Source organism: Amphiura filiformis, unplaced genomic scaffold (assembly GCF_039555335.1).
Source record: "Amphiura filiformis unplaced genomic scaffold, Afil_fr2py scaffold_408, whole genome shotgun sequence".
Lineage (NCBI taxonomy): Eukaryota > Metazoa > Echinodermata > Ophiuroidea > Amphilepidida > Amphiuridae > Amphiura > Amphiura filiformis.
Genome location: NW_027305872.1, coordinates 11,796 through 27,896, shown reverse-complemented (window position 1 = coordinate 27,896; position 16,101 = coordinate 11,796). Strand labels below are relative to the sequence as shown.

The 16,101-nt window shown below is 38.3% G+C and overlaps 1 protein-coding gene across 1 annotated transcript; it reads left to right on the top strand.

Annotated features, from left to right (window-relative positions):
* The first annotated feature begins 414 nt into the window (after nucleotides 1-414).
* On the top strand, nucleotides 415-15,260 carry LOC140145574 (kelch-like protein 15). The gene is made up of 4 exons (XM_072167274.1): nucleotides 415-609; nucleotides 8,699-9,337; nucleotides 10,720-10,974; nucleotides 13,810-15,260. The coding sequence occupies exons 2-4, from the start codon at nucleotides 8,720-8,722 to the stop codon at nucleotides 14,785-14,787; spliced, it is 1,851 nt and encodes a 616-aa protein (XP_072023375.1). The 5' UTR covers nucleotides 415-609; nucleotides 8,699-8,719; the 3' UTR covers nucleotides 14,788-15,260.
* Nucleotides 15,261-16,101: the final 841 nt, after the last annotated feature.

Here is a 16,101-nt window from a genome sequence, read left to right as displayed (position 1 = left end):
CTATCATTCGCTACTCTTTCTGATTATTAGTCCAAAGAGCAGCCCATTATACCTCAAAAACTTTCTGTATTTTACCGGAACTCAGTAGGGTTGCACAAATGGCGCATTGATTTAGTGGTGTGCTCCCTGGATCACAAACTGCCCTTTCAAATGCCCGCTCTAGTCAAAACGAGTCAATAGTTGCTTGTAATAATTCAAACTAAATAAAGAAAATAAAAGATAATTAATAATTAAAAGTCACCTCGTCCCTTTTTCAAAATCTTCAACAGGAAACTATTAAATAATCAAGTGCGAAGGGCCTTAGACAAATGATTATTTATTAGATGCGATGATTATTTGGTGGTGTGTTAGTGGTGTGCGCCCTTATTTTATGAGGGAGCTGTTATACCACGGGCTTCTTTTAGCTGGCAGAATTTTGCAAAAATACAAAAAATATCAAAATAAAAATTAAATTTTGCAAGCAAAATATCGGTTTTACTCAATGCAGCATGCAGTGAAGTGAAGTGACACTGACGCATCATTATTAATATTGCAGAGGCTGCACTACCTGTTTACCTGGCTGTACTAGTCAGTGTTACTAGTAGTAGTTGCAGTTTTTACTAGCTAATTGTAAGTAAGTTAAAATAAATAATATATAAGCTTACCTGCTATACTAAAATGCAGAAAACCTTAGACGAGCGCGTATTGTAAGGATACATCGCGTATATATTGCGTTGCACGCACTTGTCTCTGATTGGCTGCTAAGGCGATATATTGTTGCTGAGTGGAAATTTATGAATGAACTGTGCGCCGTACGCGTTGTTACTATGTTAGCGCCGAATTTGCAACATCACGGTAGTCGCGCTCGTAAAAGGTTTCCTGCATTTTAGTATATCTCATGATCTTGCTCGAGAAACACAAGCCACGAATTTGCTCACGGATGCCCCCCGGGGGGGTCACTCTCATACAAAAGTGCCTGCCACCCGCGTCCGAACACCTCTGAAATGCACCGGCCTTAATGGCGAATTTTCACATAACCAAATTGCACCCCTTAATGGCGAAACACATGCAAAATCCTACCCTAAATGGCGTAGCACATGCAAAAACCATACCCTAAATGGCGTCAACTTGGAAATATCTATATATTGATACCCTAAGTGGCGTAAACAGGGAAATGAGCTAATTTGATACCCAAGGTGTCTTTTTGATGTTTTTTAGACATATACTGAAGCAAGCATGCACAAAAGTAACAAGAATTACTAAATGGTGATTTTGATCAATAGTGCAAACTCACTCAAACAATAAGATTACTAACCCTAAACGTCTAAGGATTTGGCTGAAAAAGGACCCCTAATAAATGGCGATGCCTTCTAAAAAAGTACCCCTTTTTCAAAAAGACGTCGACGCCGCTGTGTGGTGAAAAACATACCCTTTTAGACGCTTTTCTTGGACATGGGTGTGTAGCAAGTCGAGTAGTGAGTGACCCCCCGGGGGATGCCCTCGCATTCAAGCATTGCGTGTTAGTGAATATGCTCGAACAGCTGCTATCCAATATAAATGAAACGGCATTTTATAGAGGCCTGTCGAGTGCAGATCCGTCGGAACACGCTTTTCAATATAGAATAAATGCTAACCTCATCGTGACATCATCCAAGCAGCAAAGTTCATTTCCCATTGAAAAAGCGTTATCCGACGGATCTGCAGTCGTCGCTAGCTCGAGATCCCGGCTCGAGATACTCTAGCTAAAATACAGGTTTACATTTACTATCTTAACATTATCTTGCTGTATTTCAGCTAGAGCGCCAAACGACAAGCTTCCGGGTTTTTTTTTAGAACAATACTGTTACGTAAGATGAAGAAGCCTCGGAGCCCGCCCTACTCATTATTTTATTGTACTTATTGCAATTTGCCTCCACACATTGCGTAATCAACACAAAGCTTTTGTGAGGATTAGTGAGTGGATAAGAAATTGACAGCGGAGGATACGAAGGACACGCCGATTGTTAGTTGTCAATCATGAATTGCCGCAACGTTTTAATATTTTACTGCATGGCATTTCGCAAGCACAAAGACAAATTATGCCGTATTTTTTCCAAAGATCATCTCATATGAAGTAAGCTGAATTGAATGCGATCTGTACTTTTGTAACATTCCGATCGCTTTTGATCACCTATCATCGGCGAATTTGCTTGAAAACATGTGAGTAATTCATGTTGTGTAAACATAATTAGCATAGACACAAATGAAATTACGATGCAATACAATGCAATTTGAATGCACAGCAGATCTATAGAAATAAGGCTGCCCGGTTTTATGCAGAATTAGACCACGTCTGGTCGTCGCTCATTCTGTTTAAATTCGTGAGAAGTTGTACGGCTTCAATTGACTTGCTTTTGGTGTATAGTTGATAGAGAAATCTATCTACTATCCATGACGACACGTTAGTTACTGTGTGGATAGAAGATAGAGGGTGCTAGTATAACCAGGGTTCGAATTCGTTTAAAAATATTGTGTAGCAGTTTTTGGCTAATTCATCATAATCAGGATACTTCTATACTAAAGCACTATAAAAAGTGCTATACAAATGCAAAATTGGGTAGCAGTTACTTCAAAATGTGGAGCAAACTGCTATGCGATACAGCTGAATTCGAACCCTGAGTATAACACGTTCAGTCATCATATCGTCTTCAGTTTTAAAACAATGTTCATTTATTAAATAGATGGTCCAATTTGGCTACACAAGCAGTCAGAGTTAATAGGTAAATTTTCACGGGAAAATTTTCTGGACATGTGACACCCATGGGCGCAGACATATTAGCATTATGGAATGTGACCCCGAGCACAGCGGGTGTTCTTCCAATGTATTTGAATAGGAAGAATTCTTCCTTTGAGGCAAAATAAGTTACTTGTCGCAAGTTAATAATGTTATGGTAAGAGTTTCCGTAGATAAATATTTTTTCCGTAGATAGATATTTTTGAAATTACGTTTTGATGATATTGTGAAAAATTAAGATAACATAATATTCAATAAATTTGCAATGCACAAATTTCTATCAAAATTGCGGTCAAAAATACTATTCCAATTCAAAATTACTAAGACTTGAATAGCGAGGTCACCGCCGGGGGTCAGAGATCAGGCTCGAGGTTACACTCACATTGATACGCATTGGTCACGTGTCCAGAAAATTTTCCCGTGAAAATGTACCTATTAATGTTGACTGACAAGTTAGCTTGGGTAACATTTATCTTAGCTGAAGTGTTTGCTTACTTTTAACCGGAAACACAGGCCCTGAAGTACAAATTCCGACCATGAGTCTGTTTAATTCTGCAACCTTGCTTGTTGTTTTCACGACTGTCAACTGCGTCGCTGATTAAAGATTTGAGAAAATCCAGTGCTGGGCAAATCAATCCATCTCCCGATTTGCAAAGGTTGACTTGTCATTGCAAACTGATGGTGAATTGGTGATACCCTTCCGGTTCTTGAACATGTGAGCCCAGCACTACACGTGACTGTTGATCACCTATTACAATGGGGACTGTGACCTGTGTAATGTCTGACGATCACTCCAGGAAATTTGACACAAAATGATGTTTTTAGTATTAAGTACAATCATGATGAATTGATGAAGGTATATAGCGCATGTCTTCATGAATATGTCAAGAACAATATCTTCATATTTTGGAGGTAATAATTAACTTGAGGAAGAAGTTTTTATTCATACATTGTATGCATGGCATTGTGCCCTGCATGGCAATGATGTACATGTGCCAAACAAGGTACTAAGTATGTGACATATATGAGAACAAATACTTGCACCTTCTAACCTTAGTATCACAACAATCTATTGGTTGCGCTATGTTCATTCTTAAGTTTGAATTTTTGAACATGTGTATCTATATAGGCACTTTAAATACGCTTATGCGTGAGTGGCTCGTAAAAATGTTGCCAAGAAGTAAGCAAAATTTGGTCCGATTAGCGATTAAACAAGACACTGAAATGGCCAAATATCGCCCAAGGCCAATGGGCATGCAGTTGAGCAAAGGTAATTTATTCTATTCATTCTTCACACATGTCACAATAGCAATTGGTAATCTGATAATAGGTTGGGCCTATGTATAGGCAAGATGTTTATGTTTATGTTTGCAGAGCTGATTTTTGTTAGTCATTGATTGATCATACTGATAAATTTTGGTGGGAGATACTTGAGACTGACAGACAAGTGAGAGTGGGAGGGGGCTGCGAGGGAGAACGAGAGGAGAGGGAGAGACGAAAAGACTAGAAAGAGAAGAACACGAGAGGAGAGAGAAGGGACCAGGAAGGGAGAGGGGACTAGGGGAGACTAATTCTGGGGGGGGGGTGGGAGGATGGGAGGAAGCGAAATAGGGAGACATTGACACGAGGGAAGGATTTATTGGGGTGCGACTGTCTCTTTAGCAGACCTTTTGTGATTTAAGGGCTTATTTTCAACGTTTTTACTCAAAAAAGTGAACCTTTTCATTCGGATTGGAATTATTGTCACATTAATGTGAACCAATTTAACAACATTAAAGACAAGACGGGTGCTAGACCACTAAAAACACTGGTGTTCCATAATCTTGTCTAAATCCAGATTCCGGCCATTATTGACACAGGCATCCATGCACCTCTATTAAAATAAGCTGATTGGTAATGAATTCAAGTTACAGATCAACTCACTTAGAGACCCATTCATTGATCCCAGCGCTAGTGTAAAATAAAAATTCCTTTAAAAAAGGAATGTGGCGCCCAATGTGAACTTGGACGTGATATGGTGAATTCCATGGTGTGTAGATTTGGTATTATAATGATTTTTCTAGGGAAGAGTAGAAGATGATCAAATGCAAGAGAAATGTGTCTGATTGGGGAAGGTGTTCTGACAATCCAAATATAAACTTAGTCCACCTCAAATGACCTGTAACAATTTGTGATTGACATTACTAAATTTACCTCGGATGACTTTGATCTGACATTCAACTTTTTCGCCCTTACACCAATCATATCCATAACAATTTAACTCTTACAACTTCCTGTCAACTCTCTAATTTAAAACTCTAAATTTCTGTCTGTTTGCCTTTTCTGTCTTCACACTACAGTTTGTTACAATTATTAAGATAAGCAAACATTGCTGGGTAGATAACAGGATTTAGTTATTTACTTAATCCAATCATGGAGGTAGTAGCTACAACCTTGGCGAAAAATGTTGCCACACCTGAGCGTTAATTGGCCAACATCCTTCCCCGCTCCCATATTGCAATGTTGATTTGGACAAAATCGTCATCATTTCTACATTACAGTCTCCCAACATTGGAAAATGGGGGTGGGGAAGGGGCAAGTGTAATCTGAATGTGCATTTGCAACTATTATACAAAATAATACGGTACTATCACATATTTAGCTTCGATTGCGTGCTTTTAACACCAGAACGTGCTGGTGTGGCCCTGGTGTGGCAACGAATTTCCGCCAGAGTTGTAGTAGGCCTACTACCTCCATGATCCAATCATGGCAATAACGTCAATTTCGGTCTTCAGTGTTTTAAAATACAACAATGTAGAACATGTATAATTAATATGCCGTGTTGTTTACATACAGTTTGCCGCCCAATTGTGCCACCATATTGCAACTTTGGCAATAACCGCTATATAGATTCTATGGTAATTAGCAAACAAAAGCCATCAGTTTAAGAAGCCTCGTTAATTGATCTTATCACTATGGACCACAAGAGTCTCATCCCAATGGCATAGTCCAATAACCTCAATTACATAATCATAGTGCAAAATTTGACCTCAAGTTGCAGAGTATGAGTTTGTGTACCCAAATTTTCAAAGGATGAAAGTACAAATGTATTAGGGCTTAATAACTGTTCCCATGATAGATGAGCATGTCGTGGATCCTGTGTATGGTCAAATGTCACCGTCTATCGGGTTCTAAGGCACACGGTAAACTGGTTGAACCCATACAAAGGTCAGGATTTATTTGGTGTTTTTATAAATCCTAATTTTGTAGTTTAAACAAAGAATATACGCTCACCATTTTATCCTGTGCATATCAGAAAATAATAATAAAATAAAATCCAAGCAAATTGTGGTTTTATTTCTGAGCTGGGCATAATTTTAGCAAAACAATTGCGAAGTCAATCTAGCAAGAGTGAAATTAGAAGCTTTTCACAAAGTCATGCCTATATTTTGGCGCCTCCGTAGAGGGCGCCAAAAATTAAAATTGTTTATAAATTGCTTAAAAGTAAAGGATAAGTCATTCAAATTGTCATTTGGTATTTTTGAAATGACAAATTTGGCAAAAAACAAAGAAAACAGCAGTACTGACAAAGTTGAAGCCCCATTCAAATACATGTAGCTCACTTAATCTAGAGTCCGAAGTTTACCGTTTTCTAAAATCCATTTTCCGTGTTGTAATCCGTATTGTAAAATTTGTAAATCCGTGTCATGAATAAAGCTTAAAATGTATAAACAATGATATTATGTCACAATAAAGTGTTCAATATATCGCAATCAATGTGTTCTAATTGGAATATTCTCACAAAAATAGGCTGACTATTACGATGTTTTTAGGGATTTAGGGGTTCATGCCTCGGTAATATACCTTTATTTTGGTATTATTAAACAGTATTTTTTTCATAAAAATTTACATACTCAACTCATGATTGTTTTTAACATTTATTTCTCTTATCTTTTAACAATTTTTGTCACATCATACAAAAATGTAATTTTCCGTGTGGTACCTCCGATTCCGTAAAACGGAAAACTTCGGACTCTACTTTAATCCCATGCATTTTTGTTTCTGAACAATAGACTTACGAAAACTGAAAAAATAAAAAGACCCTAAGAGTGCCCTATGAATTGTGCTAAAAATTGCTTGCCCCTTTCTTGGCTTGCCAAAATTGCTTCCCACCCCCTTCTTTTTGTTTGCCAAAAATTTCTTGTCCCCAAATTTGTGACTGTCCATCACAAAGCGGTCGTAAAGTCGGCAAAGTTGTATTCATAATGTACCTAATGTTTGTCCTACATATTTCTCATTTTAGTCCATTCAAACACCAATCTTTACTCCTATTGTTGAAGAGGATAATAAGCTAAATACTTATGTATAGAATTAGTAAATAGCTTTAGTCTTTGTTTGCTTTGGCTAAATCCTGTTCAAGTGGTTGGATCAACCAACAATTAACAATGAGAGGATATTCCTGAACCTCTTTGACTTGGGGATGATTTGAAGTAACCACCAATTATGACCATTTGATACCAGCAATGTGGAAAAAGAGAAATAATGTAGCACCAAAATAATGTACCCTTTTACTGAAGGAGCAAAGTTTAATAAGTCATAACTCCACTTCTGGATATCATTTAAAGTCAAATGATATATCATTGTAAAGCTTATGATATATATTTACTAAACACGGAAGAAAACAAATTTAATTATAGTGGAGACCAGCTAAAAAGATAAAAAGCTGCATTGACTGAAACATTGATCAAGCAGCAGAAAATTAAAGAAATCAGAATAACAGTGTATGCGTGAGTGGGTTAGGACAGGTGTGAAAAACCATAACAGCAGGCAAAGTATGGATCGAAGGCCAAATGGGAAAAAAGACCGGGGAAAGGCATAAAAACATATGGTAGGCCAAGCAGGTCACAAAGAGGGGAAATCAACAAGGGAAAGGAAAATTGAAAATAACCAAAATCTAATGAAAAGGAGGACCACTGACCCCACAACCCGGTACACGGAACAACATATCCCGCCTAGGTGGGACAGCCATGCGGTACCAACGTCTATGTGCTATGGCTCCCAGTGGGGAGAGGCCGGGGAGGGGCTGGTGTCCCCCCGCTCATCAGTGACATTGGTTCCGGTAGACAACAGGCCTTGGCTAAAAAAATGTCGCTTAAATACTTCCAATCTTGGATATGAGTCTTCCTTTTTTACTTTTTACATTAGCACATTGAAGGATATTGATATATAAAAACGCTGTGAAAAAATTTTGGGAAAATTTTGCCCTACACCCCCCCCCCCCCCTTACTTTTTAGATTTTTTGAGGACTGCACTGGCCAAAAAAAAAACAAATTTGGGTCAACAATTCACAACTTCCGTCAGCAAAAAAAAAATTTTTGTCGGTACATTTACAAGTTGTGCCCCCATGGTTCCCAAAACCTGGCTATGCCACTGATGGTTCCCACTCCCAGACCATGAAAACAGCATGCCTAGAGTGACGAGATGGTCTGATTTTGAACAAAAAAGTGATGAGAAAAGGGTATGGGACATGCATGACCAAAGGGAGAGGGAGATTATTGATGACCCTTGATGTTGATGCTTTTCAGTGTGGTAGTCTGCAGTGTTTTAATCCATTTGAAACGATGGTAGTAGTTCTTGCTGTTAGGTCTGTCGAAGTCCATGATGGTGATGTCTTCAGTGCTGTGACCTGCTTGATTGAAGCAATATTGCAAATTATCAGCAATATCTCAAATTTGCATAAAGGGAATAACTAGTGCACAATTTGCTATCTTGAGGTTGTTTTAATATTTAAAAGTGAAATGAAACTGGGACATTATACTTTATGTATGTATGCAATTGATTTATGACCAACTTACCAACATTGTCATCATCATTCGTCAGATAGTGATTTGACCAATTTCTAATATGTTGCAATAATGTCCACTTACATACAAGTTACAAAATGTCTTTTATATTTAACTTTTACAGGTCAGAGATCATCTGTAAGACATGGCTACTGAAAGATTATTTATAGATGAAGATGCCAGAGGTGATTCATCTTACACAACAAAGCTTGCCTCTAACCTTAATCAGTTCAGAAACCAAGGCACATTTTGCGATGTCACCATCGTCATCGACAATCGGCGATTCCGAGCGCACAAAGCTGTGTTGAGCTCGGGTAGTAGCTACTTCATGAGTATGTTCACCTCCGGATTTCAAGAAAGTGAACGATCAGAGGTAACGATACAAGATGGTTCGGCGGAGAGTTTTGCTCAATTGTTAGAATTTGCATACACTGGATACTTTCAGCTGTCTGTGACCAATGTTTGTGGTATCTTAAGAATGGCGTGCTATATGGACTTTAGTCATGCAATCGATGTATGTGTGGAATATATTATAGATATGTATTATAATGGTATTAACTTGGATGATTTGTTCGAGATCTATTGCTTAGCGGATAGCCATTATCCCATATCTGTGCTAGTCGATATGCTCCATCATTATTTGCTGAAGAATTTCTTAAAGCTAGCAAACACCAGGGCATTCTTAGATCATGCAAGCAAAGATTTTGTTGAGACGTGTTTGAACTCAGAGGAAATAGAAACAGATACATCAAAAGAGGTGGAGGTTAGTACATGTACAATAATTGTGTATTTCTAGTGTGTGGCTGCAAATGGGGGGGGTGCTAAAAATGCACTGGATGTACATCTGTGACCAAAAAAATCAAGTGAAAACTGAAAAGGGGTTTTTTTTTGTTTTTTTTTTGCGATCAGGCAAGTCCAATCAGGACTTTCCTTGTTCTTTTCTTGCTAACGCCCTAGCTATTATTTGATGAGGGGGAAGGAAGAAAGAAAGAAGAAGAAGAGAAAACCTTTTTTCCCGAGTGTGGTTTTGAACCACCGACCCCTCGGGTGCCAGACACGTGCACGGGCCTACCTTGCTACGGGGGTGTAGCTTTGCTGGCCAAGCTGTCCGTGACCATATGACTGTTCGCATGATATGCAATTGCATCACGTGGGATACCTGCCTATGCATATGCTTTGTGAAGTGTGGTTTTGTGATACAAGTTGATATAATTAAAATCTAGTCAACCGGACTTACTTATTTTTGACTGGCGATGTTTCACATCTTATCCTGATTTTTCTGCGGCGATTGGTCAAGTGACCCATGACGGGGTGATGTTTGGTATGGTTAGGGTTATGAGTGTTTTGGCTAGTTGGGAGGTGTTGTAACAAAATTTGGTTACACATGTACACTGCCATATTTGAGTGGTGTGGTGATTATGAACTCACAGCCTTCTAAGCTCACAAGGCTGTGAGTTAGAATATAGCCTTGTACCAGTTCCCTTTTGAAACATATATATTCTTAGAGATGATGTTCTCAACAATGAACAACCAACCATGATGATCCATGGTTGTTGCACTTTGGTATAAATCACAAGCCAATTGGAACAAATATCATGAGCATTTATATTGTAAAAGAATTACTCTTAGTAGTTTTGCGATAGTGATGTGTTGCTTTTGAAGCACAATTTGCCAAAGAGATGTTTGGTTGATTAATTTGCTAGAGATGCCTTGAAAACAAATGTACCGTATTCATTCCAATAAGCGCCCAGGGTGCTTAACAAAGTCATTTTGGGTGGGCGCTTATTTTTTACCTGGTTTACCTAATTTTTTCGTAAGGGGCGTTTATTAAAGACAATTTTACGTACGTTATAAAAGGGTCCTGAGACGCTCTAGTAGCTTTTCTGATGCAGAAATGTATTGCAAGTTTACACACTTGTAATCCTCCAGCTACTTCACTGTATCGATGTCTATCTGTCACTTCAACATTAATGGTACCCTTGAGCAAAGTGAAAATACCCTGGGTAGGCGCTTATTGGGGCATGGGTGCTTATTGGAATGAATACGGTACTTGAAAAATGTGTGTGAAAAGCAAAAGAAAGCAAGTACATACTATTGTAAATTCAGCTTCAGAACTGACCTTGGGGAAACATTTTGTACTTTCAGATTCTTCAGTGTACTTTGAATTGGTTGAGACATGACTGGAACCAGCGAAAGACTCACACTGTCGATCTCTTGAAGAAAGTCCGTCTTGGTTTGGTGTCGAGTGCAAGTCTCAAGCAGATTCTTGGTGATGAGGTACTAGCCATCCCAGAGTGCATGAAAATGGTGGAGGAGGTTGTAAAGTTGCATGCTAAGACTGCTCCGATGGCATTAATTGAGAGCCATCCTGATATGTTCGCCACCAGGAATACTATTACAGTAAGTTGGCTAACAAAGAAAATGTTAAGGGGGTACTACACCCCTGGCTAATTTTGTGCCTATTTTTGCATTTTTCTCAAAAATTATAGCATATTGGTGACAAGTAAGATATGTATAGACCACTTGGCATGTGACGTCATTGCCCGGCAGTATGCGCACGCATTATGACAATTTACATTGTTCTTTGCCCTGCAGTGTGTGTACGCATCGTAGTCTGCTAAGGGCACATGCATTTTAAATCGCCCGCCACATTTCATACAGTACAAGAAAGCCATTGAACAGTGTAGCGGCTCGTTCGAGCATATCGATAGACGAGTCCCTCGCCTTTGTTGATAAACAGTGATGTCAAGTGGTCTATACTATAGGGGCAAGGACTACAACTTCTGTACTGAAAATTCAGCAACTCAAAGTAAGTAGTCAAGATTTATTGATTAAATATTGGTTTTCCTTCATTTTTGACTGTAACTCCACAACTGTTGTGTGTGCTGAAATAAAATTTCCAGTGCAGTAGTTGTAGTCCTTGCCCCTATAATATACTTACTTGTCCCCAATACGCTATAATTTTTGAGAAAAATGCAAAAATAGGTACAAAATTGGGCAGGGGTGTACCGTACCCCCTTAAATAAATTGCCAGTAATATGCCTGTGTGTACATTCATTTGGTAATCATGCTTCCCCATGTTGCATTGTTGAGTCACATGGAACCTTGCTCTACTTTGCTGAATAGGATGGTAAAATTTGTTTGTGGAAGATCTACAAATTACTATGTACAGTACGCCAAAAAATTAAGGTACCAGTATGTTCATCCCCTGTATATCCTAAATAAAGACATTATTTAAAGGGGGTTAATTACTTCTTGGTAGATGTTTATGTAAATACACAGCCAGCTGACGTCATTGACGTCATAATACATGTGCGAAACAGGTTCTATAATTGGCTAAACTATAATATAATACCAAGTACGGCGTGTAACATCATGTTCATTAGCATAATGTCTGCCAATCTAGTGTGGGATATCAGTGGGTAGCATTGAAAAATTTGAGTACCGATTCAAGAAGATTTCTACTTTCTTTTGACTGTTTTTAAAAAAAATACATGTACTCCGTAAGCTTAAGTCGGACTTGCCCGATCGGGCGCAGCTCTTCAGAGTTTAATTGCCCGACAAAAAAGTTGATGGGATAGGCGATTAGTCGCGGCCTGTGCATATGTTAGGGATGGTCTACCAGGATTTCCAATAAGCCCCCATTTTTTCTCATCAGATTTTGGTATCAGAAGAAAGAAAGTTCCTATTTGTCTCATTACCCCAGTAAAATGTTGTGCCCGAGACATGTTTCGTTTAGATGGTATGAACAAAAACGTGTAAATGGTAACCACCTGCCGTGACCACCGGGAGTATGTATGTACTATCCTATGGGACATTGTTCTATACGTTTTTGCTTCTTGTATATCAAAAATGTATGATGATACAAATTTGGAAACAGATTGTTTTAATGGTAGGCGTCAATTTTAAACACAATATGAATAAATTGGACCATGCTCCTTTAACAGTACAATTTTAATATTGGACTAATTTTTAATTAAAACTTATTTCCCAAATCTACTCTTGTCACTGCTGCTGAGAGCAGTGGCGTAGCCAGAAAATGTTCAAAGGGGGAGGCAAAGGCAACATTCAAGTGGGCAAAATTTGATGAAAAGTTTCAAAAACTGGTTAAAACGTACAAAAAGGCATGCAAATTATAAATATCATAAAAGCAGCTAGCTTGGGAGGGGGGGGTAAGACTTCTCAGGGGCAGCATTCCCTTAGCCCCACTGACTGCTAAGAGGAAATGATAAATGAAATTAAAAAACAATGATATAATTATATTGGAATACTCACAAGCAAGAAATACTTCCTTTACAAAGTGCATAAGTGCATACAGATGTGTGTGATTATCTTATACATGTAGGCTTTGGTGTAGACTACCCTGTAGTCCACTTGCCCATTGTGCATACTCTGGATATTGTATTTAAGCTTAAAACTCTGATTTAATTAATGTGTGCACAATTGATAGATTTTCACATCTGATCTTTTCAGTCACCCTACTCCCTCTCTTTGTTAGCTTCCCAAGTAGACTACTGACTTTGCCTTGTGGTTAAAACTTTTAACACAGGGCTCTATGGAGAGTTAGGCCAATTTCTGGCCTAACTAAAATTGGCCATGATGTAATGCATCTTTAAATGGATCTGCCTTGTGATTGGTCGCCCATATCTCACTATGGTTTAAATCTTCTGGGCCCGCGCCATTACCATTAACTACACCGTACACAACTGTCTGTGGTATTTGCGGCGCTTTTGTGTTGACGCGAAAGTTAATCTCTCATCAAACATCTAGCGCGTCTTGTACTATACATGCTTAGTACTTGTGGCTAATGGACTGATAAACAAGTATGCTTGACAGTGTGTTTTTAGAGAGCAAAGTCCAGGGGGTAAAGTTCTGCTTACAATTCAAAGTCCATAGTCGAATTTTCGGGGTTCGCTATCAATAAACTGGTAGATTCCAAAATCAGAATTGTTCAGTATTAAATTGAGCCATTATAATCATGCAAGATAATGTTGCATTCAATTACTTTTATTATCACTAATCATCTGATATTTTTAACTCTTTATGACCATTTTACTATTGAATACTTAAAATTTTAATAAACATCAGTATAATTTTTAGTTCAACGAAATGGGTTCATCATGACTAATAATAACATATTTTAAATAAAATTCGACTATGGCATAGTCTAGCTTTGGTGAGGTGTTGAATCAAATTTTGTTACTTATTCAAATTAATACTTGACATTATTTTCAGGCACCAGTATATATAGAAGTTTGTGAATCTGAGATATGCCTTCATACCAGGACTAATAAACGGTGCTACAAACTTGGTCGCAGTACATCATTCCCAGGTGATTGTCCATCAAATCCTGCCATCATACAAGACCGCGGTAATGGTGTCAGTTTGCTTGTCACCGGCGGACAAGTTTACGTTGCTGGTGGCTTAGGTGAGGATTGGATACTTGAAGATGATGAACATAGAGCTCCAAGTCCACGATGTGGTTTCTACAAATACGATCCGCAGAGAGGCGTCTGGGTTACCCTGCCTCCTATGCCAGTGGCTCTAGCCTATCCAGCTTTAGTAGAATTGGACGGCTACGTATACGTTATCGGAAGCTCAAGCCAGAAGTATTTCGACAGTTACGATGTGTTACGTTTCGATATTGCTGCTAGACGGTGGCAGCAAATAAGTCCGTTGCCTGTAAACTTGAATGATATGTCAGCAGTTGCTCTCAATGGCTACATCCTTGTAGCAGGTTCATCAGTTAAAGGTTCATCATCGGTTAGAATTTTGGGCAATGTATATGTGATGAGGTTATTTGTGCTTGCACTAGATCTGAAGACATGCATTTGGTCTGTCGCGTACAAGGCACGCTTGCCCATTCCAGAGGGCATACCGGCAGATTTGGGGTACATACATCAATATCCAATACAAATATTCATGCACAATGGTACTTGTTACTTTCAAAGTGTTAAGTATGAAAACGAACGGTACGAGGTAATGGTTGAAGAAGTTATCTGGGATTGCATTGACGGAAAACCAAGAATCACTCTTGGGGAGGAGGTTGATCAAGCGTTAACTTTCGGTGCTCTGCTGAAAGATGAAGATGTTGTTAATCCTTCGCAGATGCTAACCTTTGATAAGAACAAAGTCAGGTTGTCATACATGCCACAATGCAGTCTTCCACACGACAAAGATGAGCCATTTATGAAAGCCATTCACAGTTGGTGACATTGTCACTTGCAATTTACAGAGACTTGTCTTTCTGATATCTTCAGCAAGCACAAAACCATGCAGAAGTTCAAATATAACGGTTTGACACTTTTTAAAATTGTGGGTAAAATTAAGACAACTTTTATACTACCGTAATCGTATTCACCCATCTCTATACTTATGTATGTACCTAGAGGGTGGTGAAACACGATTAGTATTTGGAGAGGATTGGATAATTTTTATCGCCTCCTGTTCCTTTTAAAAGGGATTTTATACTTTTATTTCTGCATGCACCGGGCGAGTTTGCCCATATCTAATACAAAATGTCCCTGAAAGAACTGTATCGTCGGTAACTGATTTTTTGGGTACTTTAATGCATAAACTAAATGTAACTAAATAACTGATGATGTTGAAGATTATTTCAGCTATCACATACTTTTTGAATTTTGACAATTGACTGCTCCGTTTTAGAAATAAATGAATTTTATGAAACGCCCGGCATATGCATGCATGCGCTGATGATGTGCAGTGATTAGGCCATCTTAATTTTTAATCTTAATAGTTTGTCTCAAAGCCCTTCCCAAGTAAAAATCCTAATACGGAATGTGGTTTTAATTAATTTTCTTATTTGTTTATTTATTTACTTTGATTTTGTATATATCTGTGGCGAGAATAGACTACCTTTTCATCTCTCAGCATGCTCAGGGAGGTTGCACAGTGGTCAAGATGCATGAAGAATTATTTATTGGGATGTATGCTTTGGGTGGTGGATTGGGAAAAAAATAAAACAGCAGAAAATTCTGAAATTTACTCCATCCAGCGGGAAAACAGGCAATTTTATACTAATGTGTGGGGGGGGGGGGTACGAATTATTAAACCAAGATGGCCTTAGCACTCAGAATATACTAGATCATCGATTGATATTTGAATCTGGTGGAAAGGTTTGAAAATGAGAGAGTTTTGTACAATTCTTATATTTCAAGAATGGTAAGTTCAATTGTCAAAATTCAAAAAGTATGTGATATCTGATATATTCCTTAACCACACTAAGTGTTTAGTTATGTTTAGTTGTGGCATTAAAATACCCAAACAACCCAAAAGTTTCTGACAATACAGTTCTTTCAGGGACACCCTGTACTATCAATTGAACAAGCACAAGATTATTCAGTATAAGCATCACAGATGGCAAAACACGATATTGCTCGAGATTATTCATCATATCACACTCTACATCTGTTAGTGCTTTTCCTAATAAGGTTACTCAAATATTTTTACACCATTTACGGAGGCAGCAGCGATTGCACAATGATGTTTAAGCATCCATGCCATGCA